This window comes from Phalacrocorax aristotelis, chromosome 4 (genome assembly GCF_949628215.1).
Source record: "Phalacrocorax aristotelis chromosome 4, bGulAri2.1, whole genome shotgun sequence".
Taxonomy (NCBI): domain Eukaryota; kingdom Metazoa; phylum Chordata; class Aves; order Suliformes; family Phalacrocoracidae; genus Phalacrocorax; species Phalacrocorax aristotelis.
The window spans coordinates 83,870,108-83,898,073 of NC_134279.1; the positions used below are offsets into that span (position 1 = coordinate 83,870,108).

Below are 27,966 nucleotides of genomic sequence, written 5' to 3' on the forward strand. Positions count from 1 at the left end.
CCCGGTGTTAACTATACAGTAAGAACATTTATTTCATGTGACACTTGTAAAAGAAGTCTCTTCCGAGTCAGATGATTTGATATACAAATCAAAGCCACCATACTGTTTTCTTCTAGTCTGTCTTTACCGAGCTTAAATTTATACAACATGAAAGCTTGTTTTGGAAACAAAATTACAAATTAAATCATAACAAAATACACAAAATTGACTGGACCCTAAGTTTTAGTTCACTGAAAGAATTCTTCTTTCCTCCGATCACCTTGAACTCCGCTCTTCCCCGTCGTCAGCCTCATCCTTCTGCTTGGCCATGAACTTCTGCAGAAATAAGGGTAGTCAGTGAAAAGACCCTGCTACGCGATCCCTCTGTCCGCAACGAGATCGCTAAACACAGCGCAGGTTTCATAAAGCACTGGCTACAAGTCAGCCGCCTCCCGATACCGGTAACGCGTGGGCCGCACCGAGAAACGGCCCGAAGTTTTGCTCACACGCTGGCAGAGACACAGTCACCGCGTGGCGAAGCTCCCGAGTGGGATGTGGCGCAATATTAGGCGTGGGGATTTCACGGGGTGACGGGCACCTGCGCCTGGCCAGGGACTATAAAATAATCATTCCCTATTCACCACGGGCCGTGTGTTCATTACGCCCACCCTTACAAAAGCCTACGGCGTAAGTACCTTCCCAGTCTTCCACCCCTCACATGCGCACAGGAGGGGGCTGCCTCTTCCCACAGCGGGGCGTCCTGGGGGAGTTTTGACCCCAAACTTAAGTTTTCCAGCTGCCAAACCGACCGCTGGGGTCATTTTATGCCTGCGAGATATTGTAGCCGGTCTTCGGTTTCAGGAAGCCAGGAAATCTGACCAAACCACGCTGTTGGACACAACAACTGCATGGCTTTTAGAAATCACTTCTTAAAAACGAAAGGAAGACAACAGCTTCCCCCACGCCTTCCAAGGTCAGGAGGGCTTTATGCAGGCGACGAGCTAGAGTAATTTAACCGTAGCTGCGTCCGAGTGTAAAACTAAAAGCCCTTGAATTATTAATGGGAGCTCCCTAAGCCACCAGGAAATCGTTAGCACTCGTTAAAGCACACATTCTCCGACCAATATTCTTTTCAGCCCTGTGTGTTTGGAGCAGCTCCGACGTTACCTCCATGTTTTGCTGATGAAGCAGCGTCTTGCAGTGGTTTTTCACAGACGTTTCATCTGCGTAGAAGAGCGAGCAGATCTGACAGAAAAAGCCTGCCTTCGGAACCAGGTAATCCAAATCTGAAGAGACAGGGCACAGCATTCGCGTGAACAAAACACGGCTCTGAAACACCCCATTAACAAAACAGCTTTAGAAATAAAATAAAATAAAAAAAAACTTTAAAAAAATCAAGATTCCTTTAACCGAATCTGCACGATTTGTTATTTCCGGAAGGACGTTAGTTACATTTTTTTCAGTATTCAAAAAATGAGGCTGCTAATGCGAGTGGGCCACCTGCCCTGCCTGCAATAGACAGCAAACGACATATACTTTCCTGGGAACAGGACGACTGACCTCCTGGATCTGACGCTCACCGCAACTACCTCAGCGTCCTGGTAATTGGCCTTAAATATTTAGCATTAGAGTATTTTATAAACAACTCATTAGGCAAGCTGAGCCTCTGTCCCGCAGCGTGTTACGCAAGCACTTTCCGTCACAGGGAACGTTACACAAGCCGTCAGGCAAGGATCCCTATTTTCCTGGGAAGTTCTTTTACAGCTCAAGTGTTATCGGTGGTTTTATATACAAGTATTTTAGGTGAGGATCTTAGAATACATATGCACACACGTTTGGAAAAGCATGTGAGCAGTTCCCTCGTTTTTATACATTGGAAGTTGGTAATAAAGCTCCTAACAGGGTTAGGAGAGCAGGTAGATATGAGACTGCGCTGTGCTAATGCTAAATAAATTAGCCTGAATTTTTAAATTAAATTTTAGGACAAAAAGAACTTTCAACTTTGCCGCTGCTGGTCAGCTGACAGCAGAAACGCAGTGCGTTTGTAGGAGCCAAGATAAAACCACAAATTATGGGCCGTGAGGCTGAAGTTAAATGCAGTACCCAGGCAAAGGGGGTGTTTTGTGAGGGGTGAGAAGGCCGCCTTCTAGCAAGAAAAGCAAGGAGCATTTGGGGGGGGCTTTTTGGTTTTACCTTTCGGAGTACTCTGCGTCTTTGAGGCATCTGAAGAAGCCATTTTCTTCCGCTTAGATTCTGGTTCTTTATCTCCTGATCCCAGCTGATCTACTGGAGGCCACAAACGCACGTTAAACAAAGGTATCCGCTAGTTTAAAGCTATCCTGTATCTAGCCGTGATGGCTCGGTATTGCCTGAAACACCCACCACCTGCATGTTCCTTACTGTTTTCTACCCTGTCCCGCTTTGGCCTTTCCACAGAGCAATTTTCAGGAGCTCCTGACGTCAATCCCGCGGGCAGGAATACCGAATAGAGCGCCCTGGTGCTGGGGCAAATGACCCCAAAAGCGCCCCCGACCACACGGCACCCCTTGCACGGTACCGCCGCCGCGCTCAGCTGCCTTCCTCCAGCGCTCTCTGCGGCAGCTTCCAACCAGCTTTGGGATAACGATCACAAAAATCACAACTTCTTTGTAACACAAGCTGCCAAGCTTGCTTGAATTAATCTAGCTCGAGGTCCGGCAGCAGTATTTCAGCTTCATTACAGAGCCGGTCAAAGCCTACCGAAGGCATGATCGGATTAACCGGCTCTAAGGAAGGATAAAAATCGACACTGTAAGGTTTTTCTGGAGACAAGGGGTTCGACAGAGCCTCCCCTGTTACAAGAGAAACAAGGCGTGTGGTTTTTAGGCTATCAAAGCAGTCCAACTGGCAGGTGAAGAGTCACACGCCAAAAACGCCTCTTTCCTTTCAAGTTCTACATTCAAATAACCTAGACACCGAGGTTAGCGCAGTAAGCCCTCTCCCCTAACGACAACCAGGACGCTGTCGAAGGCAGGCGGCACGGCTCTCCATCCCCACGGCGTTCCACAGGCGCGAGCACCCCGCCGCGTCACCAAGGCGCCCAGCTCCAGGCCTGCCGCGCGGCTCCTCTGCTGCCGCAGCCCGGCCGCCGTCCTTTCAGCTGCTGCCCTGAGGCCATCAATAAACTGCCTCCTATTTTGCGGCTGGGATCAGACTTTAAGACTCCAGCAATATGGTTTGACCTGCTTCAACCTCTCCTTCCCAGTTTTCTTGTTCCACTTATCCAACTCAGGAGGAAAGAGTCCTCTCCCAAGCCCACCTCTTTTGCCTGAGGTTTTTACTACACAGAGAGGAACTAAAATCACTTACTTACTGTGTTATCAAACACATTTTTTACAATTTGCACTACCAGTTAGATCAGAAATCAACTCAAGGGCTTGGATATTTTACGAGGTTTTTTTTACAGATAACTTGCTAATAGAACATAGAAAATATTCCGCATTTTCAGTAAATGCTTTTGTTAATCACGGGGAAGCTTATGTTCTGTAACATCAACAGGATTAAAACAATATATAATACATAATATTCGGGGGGGCGTACAGAAGCAACCAATCCTTTCCCTAATGTTTATAGGAACTGAGGTTTAAAATACCCCGCTCGAAGCAAGGTATCTGCTGCTGCAGCAGCTCCTCCATACCTGCCCTACTCGGGTTGCCTCTGCTACGCAGCAAGCGTGGGACGGGAGAAAAGCTTTTCCAAAACATGGGAAGAGAAGGTGCCGTGCCAGTGCTCAGCCGCACCAGCGGGGGCGCAAAGCAAGCTCCGGAGACTAGCGGGCTGCATCACCCAGAGCCTTCAGCCACGCTCTGGCCAAAACCCTCTGGGCATTGGTTATATATAGCTCTCCCTACTTGGCTCCCTGTTAGACTTTCTTAACCCTTTGCTAGTTCCATGCTACAGATGTTCTCTACATTCTCTCCTCCAGATCCAGCTTGGAAGCTGTTCCGGCTTTGCGCCTGCGTGTCTGCTTCATTTGACTCACCTTAATAGAGTTTGGCCCTGTAAATACAGACTATAAATACTCTGTGCTAGGTAGTTTACCAGGCCTTGCATTAAACGCGGGAGAAGAAACCATTTTCCCCAGTTTTCGCCATCACACGCTCCAGATGAACGCTTCGAATCAATATGCAGCTTAATTTTACATCAAAAGAAAGATACGTGGCAAATTGCGTTAATGAAATGCCCCACCTTCAGCCCAACGTTCACGCTCAGCCTCTGTTTTTTCCCCAGTGTCTCTCTCACTAACTTTATCAAAGATTTGGGGTTTTTCAGCTTCCTCTATTTGCTACAGGGACCTCTGTATGTGTGGCACCAATTACAAGCATCCTATTTTCTATTTCCCCTCTAGAAGCTATGAGAGGTTCCTTACCCTTTGACTTTGAGATTGCAGTAAGTTCTTCTGGACTCATATCTCCTAGAATTTCCATTTCTTCTGGTCCTGCAACAGCAACGATATCCTCCTCTTCTGGCCCTGCAACGGCAGCAATTTCTTCTTCTTCTGGTCCTGCAACAGCAACAATATCTTCGTCGTCTTCATCCTCGTTCAGATTTTTCCCTGAGAAAGTATTTTCTTCTTCCTCATCCTCCTCTCCAACTTCATCGACTGTTACAAAGTTTAGTTCCTCTTTTAGACGATCGAAATCGGCCAGAAAATCATCTTCGTCTTCGTTAACTTCATCCAAAGTCACTAGATGGTTATCTTCGTTGTCCTCTTGTATTTCATCTACCGTCACTAAAGCGCTGGGATCATCTGGCACCTGAGAAGACGCGCCGTCTCCAGTATCCTCGGCAGGCACTTTATCATCCTCCTTCTGTTTCAGCACATCCTCCATACTCAAGTGCGCAGGCTCGTTCAGAGGCAGCTCTTCTACTTCACCGATTTCATCTACAGTTACCAAAGGTTCGGCTTTCAAATCCTGCTCCTCAAAAACCGACCCTGGGACGTCCTTATGAGAACTAAGGTCCTCCTGTTCCGATATCTCATCCAAAGTAACAAGGGACTGGGGATCCTTCACTGCCTCTGACGTAAGTTCTTCCTCTTCCATCACTTCATCCACTACAACCAGGCCCTGCGGGTCACTGAGCGCTTCTAAATTAGCAACTCCCATTAGCTGGGCAGTCACATCCTCCTCCTCACCGATCTCATCCAAAGTGACAAAAGAGAGTTCGCTTTCAGCAACGCGTGCTCCGGAGCTCTTCCCTTTCCTCCTCTTCGAGCTCGGCTCAGAAGAGGAGTTGGGTTTAGCGCCATCTTTTCTCTTTCCCCTCGGTGGGTTTCGCCGTGTTTTAACGGGAGACTCGATTTCCTCTACGACCTCATCCACAGTAACAAATTCATCCAGGTTAAACGGAAACAGCTCTTCTTCCTAGGAAGTGTAAAAATGTGAATATTACAAAGTTTAGCATCCACCCAGTGACACAAACACTCCCATCCACGGGGTGCCTAACCAAAAATATCTACATACTGAACCCAGCTGGAGGGGGCAGGAGGGGGGAAAGGCAACTGGACTTAAGGGCAGAAAACAATTTTCAGGCCTCCAGTCTCATGTGGAAGAGTTTTCATTACCAGCATTTGTGTTAAGTAAGCAGATTTAATTCAGGAAGCGAAAGCATTTTTCAAAAACACAGTGGATGAACAGACAAAAAATCTATGTCTACTAAAAGTGCTGGGCCAATGGCCTGAATACTCGTGTATATTTTTGCACCCACTTGCAGGAAGACTAGTGAAAACCTGAATACATCCAGAGTATCCTTCAAAAAGACTATTATCTTGTGTCAGTTCTCATGCTCTTCCCTAAGCATATGCTCTTGGCTGCTACAAAACAGGAGACTACATGAGATGTTTCGATCCAGCAAAGTCTTGGAGCACAAGTGTGCTGGGGGGCGGCTGAGGGGGCTGGGGGGGTTTAGCCTGGAGAAGAGGGGGCTGAGGGGAGCCCTTCTCTCTCTCTGCAGCTGCCTGAGAGGGGCTGGAGTGAGGGGGGGGTCGGTCTCTGCTCCCAAGTCACCAGTGACAGGGCGAGAGGGAACGGCCTCAGGCTGCGTCAGGGGAGGTTTAGGTTGGAGATGAGGGAAAATGCCTTCCCTGCCAGAGCGGTCAGGCCCTGGCACAGGCTGCCCAGAGAGGTGGGGGAGTCACCGTGCCTGGGGGGGTTCAATGTGTGGAAGTGGCACTTGGGGCCATGGTTTAGGAGGCCTGGGGGTGTTGGGTTGGGGGTTGGACTTGATGATCCTAGAGGCCTTTTCCAACCTTAATGATTCTATGAAGTCATTCCACACTATGCTGATGACCACTCACTCATTTATCTTGCCTCTTTGGTTTCCATCTCCAGCCCAGGAAAGGGCTCCTAGTACTGGAACCTCCCTTTGTTCCTCTAAACCAACGTGCACCAGAAGACAATTTTCTCCTTTCTGTTAAGGCCTGGCTAGCCCCACCAGCTCCCCGCAGACTTGCTGCTCCTCCTGGGCCAGCCACGTTTCATATGGGGCCAGGGGACAAGCTCCAGCCTTCTGCCAAATGCCCTACTGTAATTTTATGTTTAAGATGACAGAGCCTGACCCCTCCTGTTTCTCCTCAGCCAGCACCATGCTCTTACTGGAGCAGGTCTTGCATCTGAAACTCCTCCTACCCTGCAGTTTCACCAGGGCAGCTTCCATCAGGGCTCACACAATTTATTCCAGGACCACCAGAAAGAATTAGCAGCAATTTAATGCCATACGTAGCCAAGAACATCTGGAGGAGGGTGTATGGATACATGGTGAATTTAATAGAAGAATGAATTAACCCCGATTTCTTTGAGGTTATATGAAAAGACAGCAGTCGTGTTTCTGCAGCTGAGCATTATACTTTGTTCACTCTAAAATAGCTACACAATTATAATCAGGATGGTAGGATAAGGTGGATGAGTACTTAAGTCAATTAATAAATTAATTTTAGGTATTAAAACACTTCCAAATATCCACTGCACCCCAAATTACGCATTCAACTTCTTCAATGAACGATTCCGAATGTTTTCTGTTTTGCAGAATAATCCATCCTACCACCAAATACTGGTCAGTGCCTAACACAGGAGCGAAAAAGCCCTTGTGAAAGCAGAACTTAAAGGCCAAGGCAAGACGAACTGTCTGTATGAGAGTAAGACTGCAGCCTAGAAACACCGAGAACAGTCCTCCAGCAGAAAAAGCAGTCTGAAATTCAAAGGCTACGTGCCTTTTCCTCCCTGTCTTTTTAAAAAAGCTAACAAATACTAGGAATAACGTGTGCCTCCACCCACATGCAGAGGCTTGAGGAATACTTAATGCAAGGTGGGCACAATGAAGAAAAAGGAAGAAAATATCTGGTTACAGTTCAAGTGAAATCAAACGTTACTGTATTTTTCCTTCCACGAAGAGAAGGTCACAGATCTGGGTTCTTACCAGCTGCATAACAGTGAGGGCTAAAGCAGTAAAGAGTAATTGACATTACAAAGCCTTTTTTCAAAGGGTGCAGAATTTCCTCTTGGGGATTAACAAAGCACATCTGGAACACCAGCTATGAAAGCATCCTCCAACTCCCACCACCACCACCACCTTCACAAAGACACTGTCCTGGTGATGTGAGTAGTTTATGTGGGTTAAGGTTAATGAAAGGATTCAGGTCTCCAACTTTATCCCAGAAACCCCTTTTCCACAGGGACCCACTACTTACCTGGTAGGTCTTTAATCCTGTAACTCTATGTCTACAAACTCATCAATACTTATTTTTATTACCTTCTTTCTGCTTTTCTTTCCCAAAGCCCAAGCTATCTACAAGAGAGAGAGGGTACCTCTTTTCACTGTCCTGTAAAAGCACAGACTCTTTAGCAGTGGAGCCTACAGGGTCCCAACTTCTTCTCCAAACCAAAGCCTCCACCACATGGACAGTAATCCTTGCTCTGCTGAACCCCCTGGAAACACCCTTGCACAAAAGAGGTACCATGGATGGAGGTGGTCTGACTACCTCCTCTTGTACACAATCACTTACAAAGAGCTAGAAGACTTCAGCCCTCCTCCTTCCTCTCACGAGCGTGGTGATGAGCCAAGATCTCACGCAGGCAACTGGAGAGCCAATGAATTAATTCTCTCCCTCAAACAAATGACATCCAAGGCCAAAACACACCTCCTCTTAACACTCACTTCCCAAATTAAGCTTCTCTTCCAGGTGACTTGACTTCACAGCTTAACGCCCAGAGTCTGAAACAACTACTAACACAAAAATTCCCTAAAGATTCTTAGTACACACACACACTTTCAAGACAATCTGACTTTAAGGTCGTTGATGGTTAAATCCTTACCTCCTTTTGCTTTGCACTGCTGCTAGTGCCACCTTTTGAAGTTTTAGTATTGCCACCATCAGAAACCTGCAAAATTATACAGAAGTTCACATGAAATCAGTTAAGCCAATCAACCTGTCCACGAGAGAAAAAAAAAATTAAAAAATCAGCTATTTTTTCCCTTAATGAACTTTTTTAAGTTGTCCATATTGCTGCTCCTGATCACGTGCTTGGCAAATACAGAACTAAGCCAACCACCAGCTGTAGAGTCCAGGCATACAGTCTCTAGCAACAAGTCACAGGTAATACCTTGCTCATCAGCCTCTTTTCAGTAACCAGTGTCTGTGCAGGACTTGACAAAGCAAATATCAGCTCACAAAAGGACAGAAAGCTTATTCGTTCCCATTCAGAACTAATCCAAGAGCATAAAGCTATGACACTCAGTAAAGACTCGCTTCAAAAATACCTTCCTGCAATTTTTTCCGAGTAGCATTTTCAAACCAGTTACGTACTTGCGTTGCGCACGCTGCATCTAAAAGCAACTGGTTGCCCGCCATCTCGCTATTCCAACTTGTCTGTTGGCCCAAACCAGCTGAGTGATTTATGGAAAAGGGAAGGGGAACATAACCTCATTGTCCCATACTCAACATCTGAGAGAAGCATGGAGTTAGTTACTGATCAGGCACACTGAACCAGCCTTCCTGCCCTCCTCACCTTATTGCTGCTGTTGTCTTTCTTCATGCTGGATGATCTACTCTCTCCCTCTTGAGACTGTTTTGAACTAGCCCTAGATTCCACTCGTGAGTCCTTCTCTTGCTGAGATGAATTCCTCCCATTGCCTCCCTTTCCATCAACAACAGAACTTCTGCTCACTTTACATTTGCCGCTGCCATCTCCCAGGCTTGATCGGCTGCTGTCAGGTCGTGGATGACCCTCTTCTTTCGATGCGATTTTCTTCTCCGCTGCTGCTTGGTCTCGGGTCTCGGGCTTCGAGGGAGCTTTCTGCTCCCCTCCTTTGCAGAGGGAAGGCTCATTTCTCCATACTGGAACCCTTGACTTTGATATATCCAGAAGAGACACCACTGCCTTTAAAATCGTTTTATCAACAGAGGAAGGTTCCTTGACAGATAGAGAGGAGTTTAACGTAACGGCTTTGCGGGTTTCATCAGTTTTTGCTGGTCCCGTTCCTTTACTTTCATGGGCTTTGATTAAACTTCCCTTGTTGTTCTCACTGGCAGCATTTGCAGCGTTTTCCGTAGCAGCCCCAACCTTGGTCACAGATTTTTCAAGTTTCTTCTCTGTCCCTGCCCCTGTCTTGACCAAAGGCTTTTCAGGGCTCTCCTCCGCAGCTCTTCCAACTTTGAGCGCAGGCTCTTCTGGTTTCGTTTCTGTGGCTGCTCCAGCTACACCCAGTTTCTTCTCCACGGCCGCCCCAGTTTTAAGCACGGGCTGCTTCTCTGTTATCAGAGTTAGAAACGTTTTATGTTCACTTTTCACAGTATCAGAAACAGTATTTCTTTCAGGAGCACCCAACTTGTTGGCTGTTTGTGTGACAAGGGACGACACCACCTCCACTGGGGCCGCACCGGAAGCGGGGGGCACCGCTTCAGGGCCAGCCCGCGGCGTATACCCTGCCGCCGGCTTCACGGCGCAACCTGAGGGCACGTCTTCAGCCTTGCCCGCCTTGGACAATTCTTCCGGTCGTGCAGTGGCAGGAGCGGACGACTTTTCATCTTTCATCTCCTTCTCCGACGCAGATACAACAGCAGATTGAAACACCTCTGGCTCCGTATGATCTTTAACTGCCTCTTCTTTCTCCACGCTGGCAGGCAGCGGCAGCATCTCTTCTGACTTCGCTTCAGATGATTCAGCAGCAGCAGGTTTGATAGATGCCACAGTAGCTTCGACTCCAGCGCCCACTTTCTCCACAGACGTTTCTGCCAGTCTCGGAGCAGACTCCCTTACTGCTCTTTCAAGATGGGACTCAGAGAGCTCTATCTGTACTGCTGACATCTCGTCTTTGACATTAGAGATGGAAATGGGTCCTTTCTTTGCCACACTAGGCTCTACTGGAGGATTAGCAGCTGCTGTTTGCACCACTCCTGATCCCTCTGGATATTTTTTCAAGCCAGAGCTAAATGCATTTAAAAAAAACAGAAGAAATCAAACTATGTTGAGAATTCTACAGTTACCAGTAACCTCTTGACGCCAATGGTGGGGGATTTCCTGATGCATTAGTGCTTAGCATTTGGAAATCTACCCTATCAGTGTTAAAATGGTTAAAAAAATATTGAGGCGAATAGCTGATTAGTTTTATGCTTCTGTTTAATCCACCTCAGTACAGCAAGCGTCTCACGCTTTGAATTGCATTACTTGTAGGCCGACCGCTCAAGGGCTCACTCACTACCGATGTGCCCGGTGACCTCTGCGCTGGCACGGGCTCCTAAAATTTAGGTCCCCTGATGCAAGGCAGAGTGTGAAAGCACATACACAGCAGAAATAAAACTTCAGTCTCCCCGTATAAAGGAAGTACCAGAGGTTTTTTTGTTACATTTGAAGACAGCAGACTCTGCGGTCACCAACCTAGAAACTCTTCCAGTAGCCAGGAGTCTGAAGTTTGTTAATTGTGTTTGGTTCAGGTTTGGGGAGGAGGGAGGGGTCACTTTGATTTTAAACTGCATTGACCTGGCAAAATAGCGGGGAACACAGTGCGTGCACAGAGGCTCCTTTTGGCCAGGCTCTGCTTTCACTGTATAATCCCACTGACAGCTCCCAGGATAATAAAGCCCAAGATGACAATGCAGAGGACAGCACTTTTCAGAGAACTTCAGTTAGAGAAACTGTGTTATTCTTCTCTGAAGGAAAGAATCCTCCATAGATGATCTTGGGAGACACTGAAATCTGAGGCGTCTGTGCCCCTTTCCCACAGAGCTCGAGCAAACGAGCATCCCAGCACCTCGGGCCTCTCTAGATGGGAAGGTGCCGAAATACCAACGCTGGGAATCTCGCTAAGTGTCGGAACAAACACAAAAGCAGCAAACACACAATTAATCAGTGGTTATGCACGATGGAGCAGAGCAGCCTGCGCTGTGGTTTCCCAGAACTTACACACGTGAATAAAGGGTGCACGGTTCTATAAACCCTCATGACAATAAAACAGGGTAGAGACGTCTGCCGTTTTGGTAGTACTCCCGGCATGGCATGAGCAAGAAAATGGAAGGCTAGATCGAATGGAACTCAGCGCTGAAGGAAATGTTAAGTCTTGAAGAGGCCAGATCCGAGGGTTAACGAGACGAAGACACAATACATGGAGTCGACAGAAAGCTAAGAACAGGCAAACTCAGTTAACATCTGTGCCATGCAAGCACAACAAAACACCGATCTCTCAGGTTTCCTCCGGACCCGGGGGCACTGTCCTCTGCCGCTACAGAATGCGAGAGGAGACAGAAGAAGGGACATGAATTCTGCTTCAAAAAAACCTGTCACGAGACCAATTCAGAATTGGCATAGATGTAATACATCGTGACTACGCATCAGAGGGACACTTGCACGGGGCGCTCCTCCCCGGCGAAGCGGCAGGACGGCAGCGCTCGCGGGAGCGATGGAGCGTGCGCGCTGCTCCCCGTGCCCCACAGAGCGCTGGGCATCTCCTTCAGAGCCCAAGCGGCTCGACTCAGAGTTACTGAGGTCTTACGAAAGAGAAGCAACCCTGCTCATTCCAACATCACGCTCGTCTCTAACGGGCTGCTTTGACCTGGAATCAATTCAAGCTTGTTACCTGCGAATGTTTTGGGGGAAGCGTGCCTCACAAGGCGCTGCGTGGCTAAGCAGGCAGGGCTGATCTGCTTTTTACGCCACAGTATCAGTTTACTCAGTCGCAACCCAGAAGATATTCTGACATCGATTAAACATTGTTTGTGTTCCAAAAGCAAACACGATTTCAGTTAGTTTTCCATCTGAGCATCCTACAGACCACTGAGATTTACGTCTCGCGTGTCTGTGCAGCAAAACATTTCCTGGCCAAGTCAGGGCAGAAAGCCCAGACGCGCAGTGCTGAAAGCCCAGGGCTGTCACGGATGCATAGAAAGCCTAATTAAACACAGGCTCTAACGCCCTGCTAAACCATACCCCACGGCCTCTGCTTATACGTTTTTTGCAGGGAATGGAAAAGTGTCAGGGAACGCTGGAACCACACGCTAACTACCCAGCTTACAGCGAGCAGCACGTGTGTTATCCTCTACGCAATTCAAATGTTGGCCCCTGAATCCTCAACACTTTCATGCCAATACCCACCCCGTGCCTCCCACAAAGCCCCGGTGGTCTCCAAAATACACTGAGAGATTCAAACCGGACCGCCAAGCAGGGGAAGGAGAGCTCTGCAGAGGCAGTAATGCGCAGGGACAAAGATGAGTGAGCCTGATGAAGCATCAAGGTGCCTGAAGTAACACTGAAAAGACGGTTAGGCATTGGGAAATAGCAGCGTGTAGACCTGCAAGACATCTCCTGCACAGAGGTTAGCACAGAGGTTGAAACCAAAAACAGCTGGAGCTCAGTCTCTGCACAGCACGGCCCGGCATCGGCTGCCGTACGCAGCCACTACTGCCCAAAGTAGCCAGAGCAAGGCTTAGAGAGTTCGGTCCTAGAGACGCCAGCGCAGAGGCTGTGTCACAACAGAGACACGACCTGCTCCCTACACATCAGCTCAGGGTTAAAAGGAACAGCAGGACAGTCCTTGATTCTTAACCTGGCCAAGAAAAGTTTTAGCTATTTTAGCTGAAGAAAACAAATCCCAGCAAAATGCAGAGAAAGGAGCAGAGGCATTCACGGCAGCACGTCAGTCACCCCAGCCGCGAGGTTAGATAACTACCTACTCGCGTTGGACGAGCTCCGGAGCTCCCAGAACCACTCCAGAGCTTTTTCAGGATCACCTCATCATCCCGGGCAACCGAGAGGGTGGCCCCTTCCACTCCTCCTCCCCTCCCCAGAAACACGTGACAGGGTCTCCCCATATATAACAATATTTAGGATATTTTTTCTGCTTCTTCTAAAACATCACTCGAAAGAGTAACTGGTCAGGTCACAGACGCTTACGCGGAGAAAAGAGTTGCCTCGGACAAGGAGAAGGTGCTTAGCGCTACTTGTAGGGGAGAGCATCTTTCCCCACCCGTTCACCAGCCGCAGCAGGACACTGGGAGGTTTTGGTTATTACCTCTGCTAGCTAAAGCCCCCCGGTCTGCAGTCAGACAGGCAGCCTGCGTGTCTGCCCGCGCGCGACTCGGAGGCACTTCACAAACTAAACCAGGGCCTGAGTAGAAGTTTCATTAGATAAGGAGCGCCTACCTTTACTTCTGAGTGAAACAGGTTTTGCAAATATAGTTACCAGTTCATGACAGTGAAGTGGCATTACTTGATGTTTAGGAGCATTATTACACAGCTTTGGTTTGGGGTTGGGGTTTTTTTCAATGATAAAACTTATGCAGAAATATAAATTTGAGTCACAGAAGGTGTTTTAAGTCATATTTGCTAACAAAAACCCTTATCATAACCTATCCATTTATAAAAAAAAAAAAAAAGCATAATCAAGACTCTAAAACCAACAGTTCCTCCACAATTAGACATTTTACAAGCAACATCCGTAAAACAATTTTAAATGCAACATACCAAAACCACCATTTCCCATTTCTAGGTTCCGATGTTAATAGAGCATCTAAACTTTTGGTTTTTTTTTTTTCAAATCAATTCAGGGACCTGTATCACAGCATGAAGTTAATGTTAATAAGTTAAACAAGGAAGTTTCAGTTTATTTTTAGCATTTGGAAACAGAAACAATAGAGCCAGGTGCTCTGACAGAGGAAAGCGCTGTAGGACAAAATAAAGCAATCACTTCATGGTTAAAAACAACCGAGAATTGTCTTACCAACATGTATTTCCAAACATACTTTCCAGGACCTGTGGTAAAATCCTGGCCGTGATTAGTAAAACAACTGAACAAACTCCAGAGCAAACAGGATTTCACCCCGTTTGTCCATGTTCTTTGAAAGCCCCGGAGCCCAGGGAAGCCACAAGCATACAGCTCCACGGCCGCACACTGCCCGTCCTGCCCACGCGGAACACGCACAGCTTGGAAGAGGTAACGGCAGGCAAGAGCTGATGGATCTCGCAGCGGGCCTTTCCCTCAGGCTTACCCAGAGAGGCGGCTCAGCAATCTGCTCAGCCTTGGCTATGCATTCCCTGAACACCACAGATAAACTAAAACCACCCTTAAATACTCGAAAGGCATACCTTCCTTTGCTTAGTTCCTCTTTCTTCACTTCTTTTTTCACAGCTTCAGCCTGAAAGGCAAAACCCGGGGTTCAGTATCTGCGACTTTCAGAAGCACCAGTGCAGAATTTGTGTAACCCAGCTAAAGAATAACACCACAACCCCAAATTTAGGCACGTACCACCTGAAAGACCAAACGACAGCAAGTTGTTCTAAAACTGTTCCCCCCAGAACACATATTTCCTAAGATGACAAATAAAAGCGCAAGCAGCATAAGAGACTTTACTAGAAGCTCGCTGGGCAGGACATGTGGCACAGCACTGTCTTGTTCGCCTCGCCTTCAGGGCTGCCGTGTTTTTGAGCAGAATTAGCTTGTAGTCTGCGATATATTTGGGGGAGAGGGATGTTAAACGCATCTTTTCCCCGACAGCACCTTCCTTCCTGTCCTGGCAAGGCTGCTAACGGCTGCAGAGCCCCGGGTGAATGCAGGTAGGTAAGTATTACACGGAAAACAGCGGCACACCTTTCTAAAGACAAACGATATTCCAGATCAAGCCATTATCTACAGAAAACCCAAGGCCAGTTTCTATTCCTTAAAACCTCCTAATGTAGCACTGATTTCTTCTAGGATGACTACGCATTTCTGCTTCCTGTTAGGTACAAGAAGCGTAAAATGAAACGATGTCTTCTGAAAAGAAAGCCAGCCACAAGCCATGCAAGCTCTGCAGCCATCACAGAGCATAGGTCCAAGCAATCAGGAACACTTTAAAAACTCAGTGTTGAAATCTCCCTCTCTCTTTGAAGACTATCACCATTAGAAAGAACATCAGACAAATTCAGTGCACATGGAGTCCACTTTCATCTTTTATTTAGGCACATAATTCCCAAGCCTTCAGTCTTCCCTTTCTAAAAACATCTATTCCAGAGATAAATGCCAAAACTAATTTGAACATGTTATAATGAATTAAAAGTGACTTTGTTTTTCCTGCAGACTAGCTGCTGACTGAAAGGCTTCTTTCATTCAGAGAAAATAGCTTAGGGCAAATGGAGCTGCAAGCTTGATGTTCCTACGGTACCTGGGCGAATAACCCAGACGTAACCGGGGAGTTGGGCAAGAGGTAACGGACTCGAAATGCCCTGAAGAACAAACAACAGGTAGAAAAACTCGCTCTTCCCTCTGAGCAGTGCGACCAGGCCTTTTTCTCTCCACCTCAGATACAGACAAACAAAGCTTGGAAGCGTATCTCCGAAGTACAGATTTATTCTAACCTTTGTGCAAAAGCCGCGTCAGTCCCGTGGCCAGGACCGGAGCCGCACCCCACCCTCCCCTATTGCAGCTGCACACCCTCCTTCGCTGTTACCGGGGCTCCCCAGGTTCTTCTTATTTCAGCAGTATAAAATTCAGACATCGGCAGCAAAGATTACAGAAACAAAACTAAAACGTGATTAAGGGAGGACTTGCATTACTGCTGTTACTACGCCACTGGCATCAGATACTGCTATCTGGCCGGCCAACCCCGAACTCAGACAAGCACTCTGTATCACCCAAAGCGTGCAGCTGGAGAGAAATATTATTTTGAAAGCAGAGCGTGAATGCCACTCTTTGTCGGCACCGAACTCTGCTCTGGTGAAACATTTATAGTGACAAAGGCACGTTATTATGTTGCTACAGGACGTATAGGGAACGGCTATAAAAAGCAGATTAGAATCACAAAGTGTTCCCGCAGCGCACCCTTGACAGACATTCCTTAGCGTGAGCGCCCTCATGAATGATATTTCGGTTATTTTTCAGTGCCGAGGGACCTTATTACTTACATTTTCTAGAGCCGAGAAAAAGCTCCTAAGCCTGAAGATTTGGTTATTTCCTTCAGCTACAAAGTTACGCCAATAACAGATATTACTCTTAAATGACATCAAACACAATTATTAATGTTCATTAAAACGACCTGCAACTGAAATACAAAGTGGCTCGGACAAAGAGCACGTTTTGTCCTACACACGGAGAGTCAGCAATGGGGAGACTCGTCCCTGCAGCCGGGAAGGAGAGAGAGAAAAAAGAACTCCGGGAAGGCCTAATGCAGGCTCTTGCACCTCGCAGAATTGAGAAGAGCCCACCACGCACCCGCGCTCACCGGATTTTAGCCATCAGCACGGCCCCTGCAGTGGGTCCCCAGCCTGCATCGGGGGTCCCGAGGGGCGCACACCAGCTCTCCTGGCCCCACGCCGCCGTACCGACAGCGCCGCCCCGCCACGCTCAGCTGGTAGAGGTGCAGCGTTCCTAAGGGAAGTTAACCCAGATCTCTGAATCAAATATGTAACTCAAAAGCATTGTCCGTGTTCTTATGTTGACTCTAGGCTAGTAGAAACCTTAATGGGAGGGTCGCTCCTAACGAACCACCCACGCCCCTCCAGCCACGACGAAGGCCCGGAACGACCGGGCGGGAAGAGCTGGGAAGGCAGGCTGATCACCGAACCTCCGCCGACATTCCCGAGGGTCACGCTTGCAAAAAGGTGAAAAACTGACTGATTTTACACAGGCTGGGCTCTGCGCGTGCACAGTACCTGCCGACTCACTTGGAAAGGGGCACCATGAACCTGCTCGAAAAACACCAGATCACACCTGGTCGCCGTATGTCCTGAACCGCCACAGATGCAACTCGACTGCTGCAGGAGACCCCCCACCAGAAGTGTACACCTCAAACCTCTACTAAGGTAGAGGTTTAAAAACGGGGATCCTGAACACCATACGGCTACCCTACAGGCTTCATAAATACGGCTGCTTTTCGATAAAGCAGAAGAAATCCACAATAGAACAAGCTGTGACACAAGCCAACGAGCAGCGCTCAACCTGTTCTTTAAAAAAAAGTGGAAATGCATTGTGATGCTCAGTGTGAATAATACCGACAGCTTTGTCAGCACGGAAAGCAGAAGTACATGTCTGCGTGACTTTTTTTTCTCCCCACTGAAGTAATGGTCCTTGTTATGACCAGGGTCCTGAAGTTAAACTTTCCCGTGACGAATAAAAGGGGGGAAAAACCCTAAGACGCCCTGCCCCTCCAGGTACATCCTCTTGTTTGATCAGGATCCCAAAGTCACGCCACTGGAAAGGAACAGCAGCACACAGGGAACGAGAGCTCCGAGAAGGGATTTACAAGGATAATCACCTAAAATAAAAATACCTAGAACAAAAAATAAAAACCCCACGCATAGTTTGGTCTCCATCTTGGGACCACATCTGGATTTACGTTCTCATCTTTGGAAGCCAGAGCGCTATTACCACGCGGCTAGTGTTTGCATTGCTTGCTTAAAGCTCCTCGTCTATCCAATGCAACACGCGCCGAGCTCCTTCCTCTGGCGCTCGGCTCCTGCAGCTTGCTGCTCCTTCAGCAAAGCGCCACAAGTAAACCGGGAGCTGCTCGATACTGCAAGCGATTTCACTGGTGAGAGAGAAGATGGAAGCGGCTGTGGGCTCACAGACCAGTGCTGACAGAGCAACCGAGTCTGGAGTCGAGAGGACTACAGCAGATGAGCTGCTAAAGGTGAACCAAAGCAGATCAGGAAAATCCCCTGTAGTAATTTCAGTTATCAATCCTTTTCTAACCAGTACCGAATAGTTGCTTTCCTCCTTTCTTCCTTTTTCTCCTCATCTTCCAGTACAAAATGCCTTCATTGGTGGAGATGAAAGAGGTTCTATACATGTTTGTAAAACAGAGACCGATACAGAAGGCAGACAAACAGCACCACATACTTTCAGGGCTGTGCCACATCCCAGAGCGCAGACCAGCTGAGCCAGTACCCAGCTGCCCCACGGTTTCCCCTCTCAGCCACAGCCCCAGCCAACAGCGAAGGAAGCACCGACACTGGTGCCGTTAGCTGCTCTCCGTGGAACGGCTGTTCTATTGCACAGCAACGACGGATTATGGAAAAGGAGAAGTCCTACCTCAGCGGGCTCTCCGTTGGGTGACAACGTACAGGTCAAGGTGCGCTCGCCCATGGTATACGGGTATTGCTTGAGGAAGCTGTACATGGACCTGGCTGACTTGGGACTATCCAGCTGCAGAATTGCCTGGAAGAAAAAACAAGCACAAGCTTCATATAACCATTACTTCATCTTTTTTCTGTATTGCAGAACACGCTGAATAAATTCGAGCTGATATAGCATGGGCTCCCTAGTATTCCTGGAGGGTTTCGACTTCTTCATTTTGAATTAGCTATAAGCACCTTCTTCTCTTAAACCTGTGTTCTTGCATACGGAGAATGGCGGACTCCTCTTTCTGAGAGGCCAAAGGAAGAAGCCTCTCCTGTTTATTTTGTTCCAAAGAACCACATCACCCAGCAGCGGAGCCTGGAGCTTCCCCACCCGCTTGTCTCCAACCTTCTGGCTACAGAGGAATACTAGCTCCTTCTTAAAAGCATCTTCACCCCTTTTATGGTCTATTAATTGTCAGACACTTAAAATAGACCATAATAACAGGAGGACAACCGCATTTTAATTGTTGAAATATAAAACAGACTTAAATCTAGTTCATAAAAATCCGATGTGCAAGACCAGCAACATTAAAAATTTAAATATCAAAATGAAAAAAAACGGAAAATCAAGTCAATACATTTGAATTGTCCCAAAACAAAGAGTCATTTCAGCATTTTCACTTCTATCAAAATGAATTTTTCCCCACGTTTCCTACAAGATGGAAATTTATTTTCCATCCAGTGACACCTCGAAGGTTGATAATTCCACCACCAATTGGTATCAAGCACCAATGGTTGGTCATTTTTCCAGCCACTCGGGAAGCTTTACTTTCAGTGCTTTCCAAACTGTTCCTGTGCTGTTCAGGTAACAGCTGAAAGTTCGGTTCGGTTTGATTTTTCCTTCCCCCCATCCCAAACTAATAAGATTAACTACTTTCTTGTTTAGGATGAGTAGGAAAGCATCAGAAACTTTGATCTCTCATTACCAACATGCTCTTGGTACTGGGGTGTGAAAAAAACACCTTTTTTAACATTTTTTCCCCCCTAATGTGGTACTTTGCACCACAGAAGAATAATATTTACCTTGTTTTTATTCTTCAGTACAACATAATGATCTACTTTTCCAAATCGAAGCCCCACACAAACTACTTCAAGTTCTCTGTATCCATCGCCTGGCAAGTTCCCAAGATGCACAAACTGGTTCTGTATCGTTTCAGTATTTGCCTGAAGAAAGCGATGACAAACCTTGCTTTAACTTGGTGATGACACATTTTGTCAGCAACTACTGAAGGAGGTTACAGAAGCCCCACAGAAAGCTCCCGTATCACTCAGATCTCACCGAAAAATGGCATGCACACACATCCAGCGTTCTCGTTTTCAGATTCACACCAGATTCTACAGTTTTCTACTCAGTACTTCAAAAGAACCAGCTACACTTCCCAGTAGGGAATAACAAACTTAAAAGGATCAAGTTGAGTGTTTTTAAAATAAAAAAAATCATATTAAAAATTTAAAATAATTAAGTTTTTTGCAGTGTTCTTAAATAGACTTTTACTAGTTAAAAAATACAGCTGAAGTTTAAATAAAACTTGGTATTTTGAAAAGCAGACACCATCTCCTCAGATTATAAACTGCTCAAGGCACAGAAACCTACGTGAAAGACTCCAACCCTGGTTTTTAAGTCGGAGTTTGGTTCATTTGATCAGTTTGCAATAATGTAAAGACCCTTGGTCAAATATCATTTCTTGTGTTTCTCAATTTTCAGACGGAGTTACCACCACCGCCACAGGGACAGGCTACCAAGGAGACCAGTAAGCCTCTCCTGAGCGGGAAGGCACGAGGGGGCTGGCAGCAAACAGAAAGCCACCATCAGCCCCACAGCGCCGGCGGAACCAGGGACTGAGCCCTGGCACCGATACTTTGTGCAGTATCAAGGGAGGGGCCCTGGGACACAAAGCCCAAAGGTCCGAGTAGACTTCTGGAATCTGAAACAAGTCCCATCTTTAAATACTTGAAAGCTGTGTCTTTTAGAACCACAACAGTCACTCCCAACACGGAAGAGGCTCCCCCCGGCCCCTCTCCAGGGGATTTTCTTCCATTATTCATGACTTCAGCAGAAGAGAAGATAGATACCCCACCACAAGCAGAGCAGAAGCGTAAGCAGGACAGGGCAGCAGGGTGCTGGCACGAAGTACTCCGGCGAGTCCGTTAGCACCAAACAACAATCATAAGGAGAAAGCAGACATCCCCCAGCCACATTTGCAACTGAACAGCCAAGTCTCTTGGGGTTTCTTGGAAAGTCACTTGCTGTTGGCAGGGCTCTTTGCAATATGCTTTTTAAAGAAATACTGATTTCTGACAAAAAATTTCTGAAGAAATTCTGACACTACTGTTCTGGAAGTCACTCCTGTGAAGTTCCTTTGCCAACTGTTTAAGCCCAGAGACACATCCAGACCCATGGACTGACCCTCTATCAAGAACAGCTTGAAAATGTGTTTCACAGAGACATTAAAGCTGTGACTTCCTTATCCTCTGCCTACCTGCAACTGCATAAAACCCCCCTGTACGTCAACGGCCAGCTTGCACTGCGTGCGGCGAAGGAACAGAAGGGGCAGCAAGGGAACCGCGCTGCGCTGAACACCACACGGAGGTGTTCGATAGTTAAACCAAAATACCTGGCTACAAACCACTCTGGGAAGGCGGGTGGCGTTACGAACAGGCAAACGCTGCGTGTTCCCCAAGCTATAGCGGTCAGCAGCTTGCGGTCAGAACACCAGAAAACGTAACAGAAGGAGAAGGTCTCGAAGGACTCGACAAAAAGGTTTAATTCCTTGCACTTCATGCATCACGGAGCTCACCCAAGTGAACATCTACTCATCCTATTGCCCACTCATTCGCCCACAAAAACGTATATAAACATTTAATTCAAGAGAAAGCATGGATAACAACTCAATTAGCCAATATTTCAGTATGAAGGATGCTAATTCCAGCTTAAAGTAGCGTCTTTTGATAGCATGTGGAGGAAAAGTTAGATTGCCAGCAACTTACCTTAGGGTCAGAATCTTTAATTATGGCAGTAAATATTGCTTCCTTTTAAAAAAAAAAGAGAAAAAAAGACACTATATGATTTGAACTGTAAAATACAACTTCGCTAGCAGCAGCCACGTGGCAGTCACTGACTCGCAGCTACTTCTTAGTTTCTGCTTTATTAATAAAATCAACAGCAGCAGCTCTGCTGTCACCTGCGTTATTCTCCTACCGGAAGAACAGAACCGGTCCTCAACAGGACACACCACCAGAACGTGTAGAACAGGCAGCGTATAAACGTCAGCTTAAACACCAAATCCCGCTCTGTCCTGAAATTCACGCCTGGAGCACTGTGTACAGTTCTGGTCCCCTCTATATAAAAGGATGTGGCCAGGCTGGAAGGGGCCCAGAGAAGGGCCACCAGGATGATCAGAGGACTGGGAAGCTGCCATACGAGGACAGGCTGGGAGAGCTGGGTTTGTTCAGCCTTGAGAAAAGGAGGCTCAGAGGGGATCTCATCCCCATGTACCAGTACTTAAGGGGTGGCTACAAAGAAGATGGAGACTCCCTTTTTACACGGAGTCCCATGGAGAGGACAAGGGGGGATGGACACAAGTTGCTCTTGGGGAGATTCCAATTGGACACGAGAGGGAAATTTTTCACAGTGAGGACAGTCACCACTGGAATAATCTCCCCAGGGAAGGGGTTGGCTCGGCCACGTTGGACACCTTCAAGAGTCGCCTGGACAGGGAGCTGGGCCGTCTTGTCTAGGCTGGGCTCTTCCTAGAGAGGTTGGACTAGATGATCCCTGAGGTCCCTCCCAGCCTGGGATTCTGTGAAATGTTATCGCGTGTCCCAGAATTCCAACGTATTTTATTACTTACTTCATCTTTTACGGTTTTATACTGAGGCACCATGTTGATGCAGAGCTGATTTCCGTCCAGCGACATGGGAAAGCAGGTGTAAAATTTAACCATGGAATCTGCAGATTTTCGATTTATTTCAAGATATGCCTTTTAAAAGAAACAAAAACGTTTCTAATAATTGCAATTTATCAAAAGCCTCTCACACCAACGCTCGCCACGCTACCGTATCACATTTCTATCTGTTAAAAACACACTCGCTGCTTCTCTAGGTAGAAGCACTGCTGAATACCAGCTACGATACCTTTTTATGGGATGATAAAATTAGCACATCCCTCAGTCCTCCGAAGGGCTTTGCTAGGTTGGAAACCTCCTCAACAGAATACCCTTTCTCAGGCAAGTTTGAAATAAGAACCACGCATGTATCATCGAGTTCCTGTAATCAAATGAAAGGAAACGTTACTGATATTTCTTCCGCTCTAACTCAAAACCGCTCTTTTTCGCTATGTAAAACCCCCGTTACACTGAACAAAGCTCTCGCTCAAGTTAGAACACTTGCAATTACAATGTCAAAAGCGAAGATCGCTGAAGCCATTTTAGGATTTAGTAGCAAAACATATTAAATAATTTTTTTAACCCTTTTCTCTAATTATGTCACGTAGTCACCTTAATTCCTGCTTAACTATAGATGTACCTACACCAAGGCTAATTCGGCACAAACCTTAGGTTGCCTGACGTGACCTCATCAGAGATTCAAGCCTAACCAAAGCCCCCTATAATTATGTCACTTAAATAATTCACACCACGCCATGCCTGCACATCAGGAACTGCAGGACTGCAGGTGCAAGCACTGCATCTAAAGAGAAGAAACGCCCAGTGGGGCAGCACAGATGATCAGAGCACAAAGGAGTTCTGGTGTGACTAAAACTCGGAGGAAAACATAAAAAGCCGAAGTGTGAAATGGCCGCTGTCTGTCAAATCACAAACAGGCAGGAGAAACTGAACTATTCGTGATTTCTCACAGGGAATAAAGAGGCAGAGGATTTAAACTGGCCGCTTTCAGCCAGCTCACCGACTGGAAACGGCACCAAGTGCGTACCTCCAGCCTGCACAGAACCAAGCACCTTCAGACTGACCTTGCCAGCTGGTTCTGTTGACTCTTCACTCTTTGAGGTCACTATCGTAGCTCCTAAAAGAAAAGGGGAGGGGTAGTTTAGTAGTTCAGCAGAGTTCTGTAAATACTGCAGAGCTTCAACAGCTTCTTCAATTACATTTTATCACCACTGCCATTGTGAAAAATGAAACGTTCCTTCATTTAACTCACAGCGACCAAGGACATTGGTGAGGCACACACAGCGTCATGTCAATGCTTCCAGAAAGCACGGGTTTAAGTAGGGATAAAAATAAATAATTAAAATCCCTTAATTAACGTGCAAACACCTTGCTGACGTTAGGGCCTTCTCAGCTGAACAATCACAACTGCAAGACTTCCTTGTGGGCACACTGGGACGAAGCGTGTGTCCACACTATCTTTTTCTTCCTTTTTCCTGGGAAGAGTCCACAGCGATATGCGAGAGGCTCAGATAAACACAGACAGCGGCAAAGAGGGAAACAGCAATCACACAGGATGGGGAAGCGCAGGTAAAGGAGAGCCACCCCTACTGTAAAACTGTTCTATCTACCTCCGAGAGGTTCGGCAACTACAGCTGTGCCATATCTCCACTATCACATGCGCAGGAACCGAGAACTAACACACACGTGCGCCAGGGCTGAAACAAAGCCTGCTATCAATCAGGCTGTTACGAACACAGCTGAGTCAGCTGAACGCTCACAAGTCCATGGCGCCTGACGGGATTCACCCCAGAGCTCTGAAGGAGCTGGCGGACGTTACAGCAGGACCCCTCTCGATGGCCTAGCAAAGGTGGCGGCACTCCAGGGAGGTCCCCGCTGACTGGAAGCCAGCTAGAGTTAACTCCAGTCTACAAGGGCCCGAGGGAAGGCCCAGGGAACTACAGACCCGTGAGTCTAACCTCAGCTCCAGGAAAAGTCACGGAGAAGATGATACTGGGTACTACTGAAAGGCATTCAAAGAATAACACCATCACCAGGCACAGTCAACACGGGTTCACGTGGGGAAAGTCCTGCTTAACCGATTTGATACCCTTCTGGGATAAGGTCACCCGCCTGGGTGAGGGGAAGGCGGTGGATGGAGGTTTTCTGGACTTCAGTAAGGTTTTTGATCCTGTCCCTCACAGCATCCTTGTGGACAAGCTGATTCACGGTGTGCTGGGTGAAGAACTGGCTGAAGGGCAGAGCTCAAAGGGTTGTAGTGAATGGGGTTACATGTGGCTGGCAGCCAGTCACCAATGGTGCTCCTCAGGGCTCCGTCCTAGGGCCGGGGCTGTTCAACACATTCATCAACCATCCGGATGCAGGAGCTGGACACGCCATCAGCAAGTTTGCCAATGACAGCAGGCTGGGAGGTGCTGCTGACTCTGTTGAGGGACAGGAGGCCATACAGAGGGATCTCGATAGTTTGGAGCATTGGGCAGTGATTAATGGGATGAAATTTAACGAGCTGAAATGCCAGATTCTGCACCTGGGAAGGCGTAACACCGGGCACAAGTATAAACTGGGAGAGGAGGGGCTGGGGAGCCCTGCAGAAAGGGATCTGGGGGTGCTGGAGGGCAGCAGGCTCAGCATGAGCCCGCAGCATGCCCTGGCAGCCCAGAGGACAAACCGCATCCTGGGGGCATCAAACACGGCACAGCCATGTCAGGAGAGGGAGGGATGATATCCCGCTGTATTCGGCGTTGGTGCGGCCTCACTGCAAGCGCTGTGTGCAGCTCTGGGCCCCGCCATTTCAGAAGGATGTAAAGGGCCTTGAATGTGTCCAGAGGAGGGCAACAGAGCTGGTGACAGGGTGGAAGGCACGTCCTGTGAGGAGAAGCTGAGGACTCTGGGCTTGTCTAGTTTGGAGAAAAGGAGGCTGAGGGGCGACCTCTTTGCTCCCTACAACTTCCTGAGGAGGGGACGTGGAGAGGGAGGTGCTGAGCTCCTCTCCCTGGGATCCAGGGACAGGACGCCTGGGAATGGCTCAAAGCTGCACCAGGGGAGGGTCAGACTGGACATGAGGAAGCATTTCTTTACCGAGAGGGTGGTCAAACCCTGGAACAGGCTTCCTGGAGAGGTGGTGGGTGCCCCAAGCCTGGCAGGGTTTAAAGAGGCATTGGGACAATGCCCTCAGCAACATGCTTTAACTTGTGGTCAGCCCAAAGTGGTCAGGCAGTTGGGCTAGATGGTCGCTGTAGGTCCCTTCCAACTGAAATAGTCTATTCTATTCATTTATAAAATATGGGGAAAAATAGCATCTGTTGAACCAGCTCTAGCAGGCAATGTAAAGCAGAGATTAAAAGGCTTAGTGGTGGAGCTGTAAACAGCAGCTTTGTAAACAAAGCCTGAATTCCTTTGCTCTAATGAGCTGTAAATAGAGTTCCTCATGTCACACTGAAAAGGTCTAAACAAAAATATTATGTCCACTGAAGGATGTATATTTTGGGTGGTTTTAGCCACTTCAGTCATCATGACGAACTGCTGGTTTATGTTTCAGTCCGTGAACATATTTTAACAGATTTTCTTTTCTGATATCCTGTGTCATCTTAATTTCCCAGCCTCAAAAACATCCTTTAGTTCATAATGGCAGAGAGGTTTAGGATAGAATTGAGAAAAAACCCTGACAGTTTACACTTTACCTTGATCAATTAAAGTTTCATGAAACTCATCCAAGTCCGCCACCGCCACCTGTGGCACCTGTGCAAGTTTCTCTAAAAATAAACACATTTGAGAAGACGTCACAGTGTTAAACTTCACATAACAACCAGCAAAGTAACCTAAAAACGATGTTATCGTATCAGAATTACCTAGTACTGGAAGAGAATTAGTCACTGCTTTGGACTGAGCCTCTACTGTCTTCACAGGCTCTGTGACTCTGTCCCCTTCTGTAACGTTCTCTGGGTCTGATGCCTCCGTTTCCCCAACTTCCATTTCGGCTTCTGTTGTGACCTGAATGTCTACACCTATAGATTTCGCTGGTAGGTAACAGCAGGGAAAAAAGCATCCTTCAATAGATTAAACTACTCGCTTTGCAAAAGAAGAATGAACTACACTATAATTTTTTCTGCCAGACATTCAGAGGCCTCCTATCACATGAATTCCTGCTCCTCGTTACCAACAGGCAGAAAACGTACGTACAGGAAAAGCTCTGCCAAACAAGCGCGTGGCTGCGGTTATGTGAAAGGGTCTGCTTCCCCAGACTCACCTCCTTTCCCTGGTTCCTTGCTATTCTAGATCTACAAACAGCACTAATTATCACTGCATTAGCTGAGTCACAAGGAGCAAGGAGGGCGCTCACCGATCTGACAATCTACTGCGTTGGCGAGCCCAGTGAGAGGGGCGGAAAGCTGGGGCTCGCTGCCTCAGGTGTCTTTTCTGGGAAGGGGTGGGCAGTACAGGGATGAAACGCCCCTGCCTGTGTTTTCCAAGTAAAAAGTAAAAGTTCTCATTTCTCTTACCCGCAGTATTTGAAGTTTTCTTGATTTTACCATCTCCTGTCATTGTCAATTTCTTAGTCCTTTCTTTTTTACCTAGGTACAATATCCAAAACCAAGAAATAAGTATTTCCACTGACTGAAGTCTTACACGTGTGAAGTAAGAGTACAGAAATACATACAAAAATAGTCTAATCTGTAAAAATTCGACTGATGTGACAAGAAAACCCCTAAACCGTAAGTTAATTCCAACAAGCTACTGAATGAAAGCCACGTAGTAGAGCATCTTATGTGAATTTGTTTAGGATTCTGGTGCCAAAACCTTGCTCCTGCAAAAAAGTTTGCACTCTCTTTCTCTTAAATGGCTGTAAACAATTCACCGTTTCCATCTGCAAGGCAGCTCTGGAACGTGCTGTTACGTGAGTCTTAATTCCCATCCGGAAACGAGACTCAGAAGTGACCGGGCTAATGAATGAATCGAGACCAACACATCTTTAAAAAGCACGATTTCCCATCGAATAATGTCTGCTCCTGAACTTTGCTCAGGGAAATTGCTCATGAAAGCCAGTAAAACAAGCAACAAACAATAATGTGGCTGTTCTTTCCAATGTCTTAATAATACCAAATTTTTGTAAAGTTTTATTGGGTTTTGATCAACTCACTGCAGTTTGTCCTGCTTTCATTGAAGTACTAAAACCAAAAAGTTCTTCTCTAGCAGCACAACATACAAATTTTTCTGCCAGACCAAGTAATAGGAATAATTGAAATGATTTGTCAGGACCAACAGAAGACCAGGGCAGAAACCTAAAGGCACTTGGAACGTACATGGAACACAAGACACTGGGAAGCACTAGCACTAACTGTGAAAGTGGACTTAATCACGTCATACATTAGGCTTAAGGTCAACTGGAAGAATTACACTTACTTTACGGAGCCCAAAGTGCCAGACTTACCTTCACCAGGCGGGGCAAACGTTTAAAATTACAGAGT

General features: G+C 47.1%; 1 protein-coding gene across 4 annotated transcripts in view; it reads right to left on the reverse strand.

Annotated features, from left to right (window-relative positions):
* The window catches only part of ZNF638 (zinc finger protein 638), a 60,360-nt gene continuing 32,394 nt past the window's right edge, over window positions 1-27,966 (reverse strand). For 2 of the 4 annotated variants that reach the window (XM_075092288.1, XM_075092286.1), the window contains exons 11-26: window positions 27,001-27,072; window positions 26,350-26,517; window positions 26,182-26,253; window positions 23,566-23,618; window positions 22,734-22,865; window positions 22,451-22,579; window positions 21,588-21,629; window positions 19,623-19,763; window positions 18,511-18,636; window positions 14,592-14,641; window positions 9,024-10,443; window positions 8,331-8,396; window positions 4,388-5,384; window positions 2,173-2,265; window positions 1,147-1,265; window positions 1-315 (exon numbers count right to left, since the gene is read on the reverse strand). In XM_075092288.1, coding sequence (XP_074948389.1) covers window positions 256-315; window positions 1,147-1,265; window positions 2,173-2,265; window positions 4,388-5,384; window positions 8,331-8,396; window positions 9,024-10,443; window positions 14,592-14,641; window positions 18,511-18,636; window positions 19,623-19,763; window positions 21,588-21,629; window positions 22,451-22,579; window positions 22,734-22,865; window positions 23,566-23,618; window positions 26,182-26,253; window positions 26,350-26,517; window positions 27,001-27,072 — 3,740 coding nt within the window. In that variant the 3' untranslated portion in view covers window positions 1-255. The remainder of the gene's footprint in view (window positions 316-1,146; window positions 1,266-2,172; window positions 2,266-4,387; window positions 5,385-8,330; window positions 8,397-9,023; window positions 10,444-14,591; window positions 14,642-18,510; window positions 18,637-19,622; window positions 19,764-21,587; window positions 21,630-22,450; window positions 22,580-22,733; window positions 22,866-23,565; window positions 23,619-26,181; window positions 26,254-26,349; window positions 26,518-27,000; window positions 27,073-27,966) is intronic. The other 2 variants (XM_075092287.1, XM_075092289.1) reach the window with 2 other exon arrangements.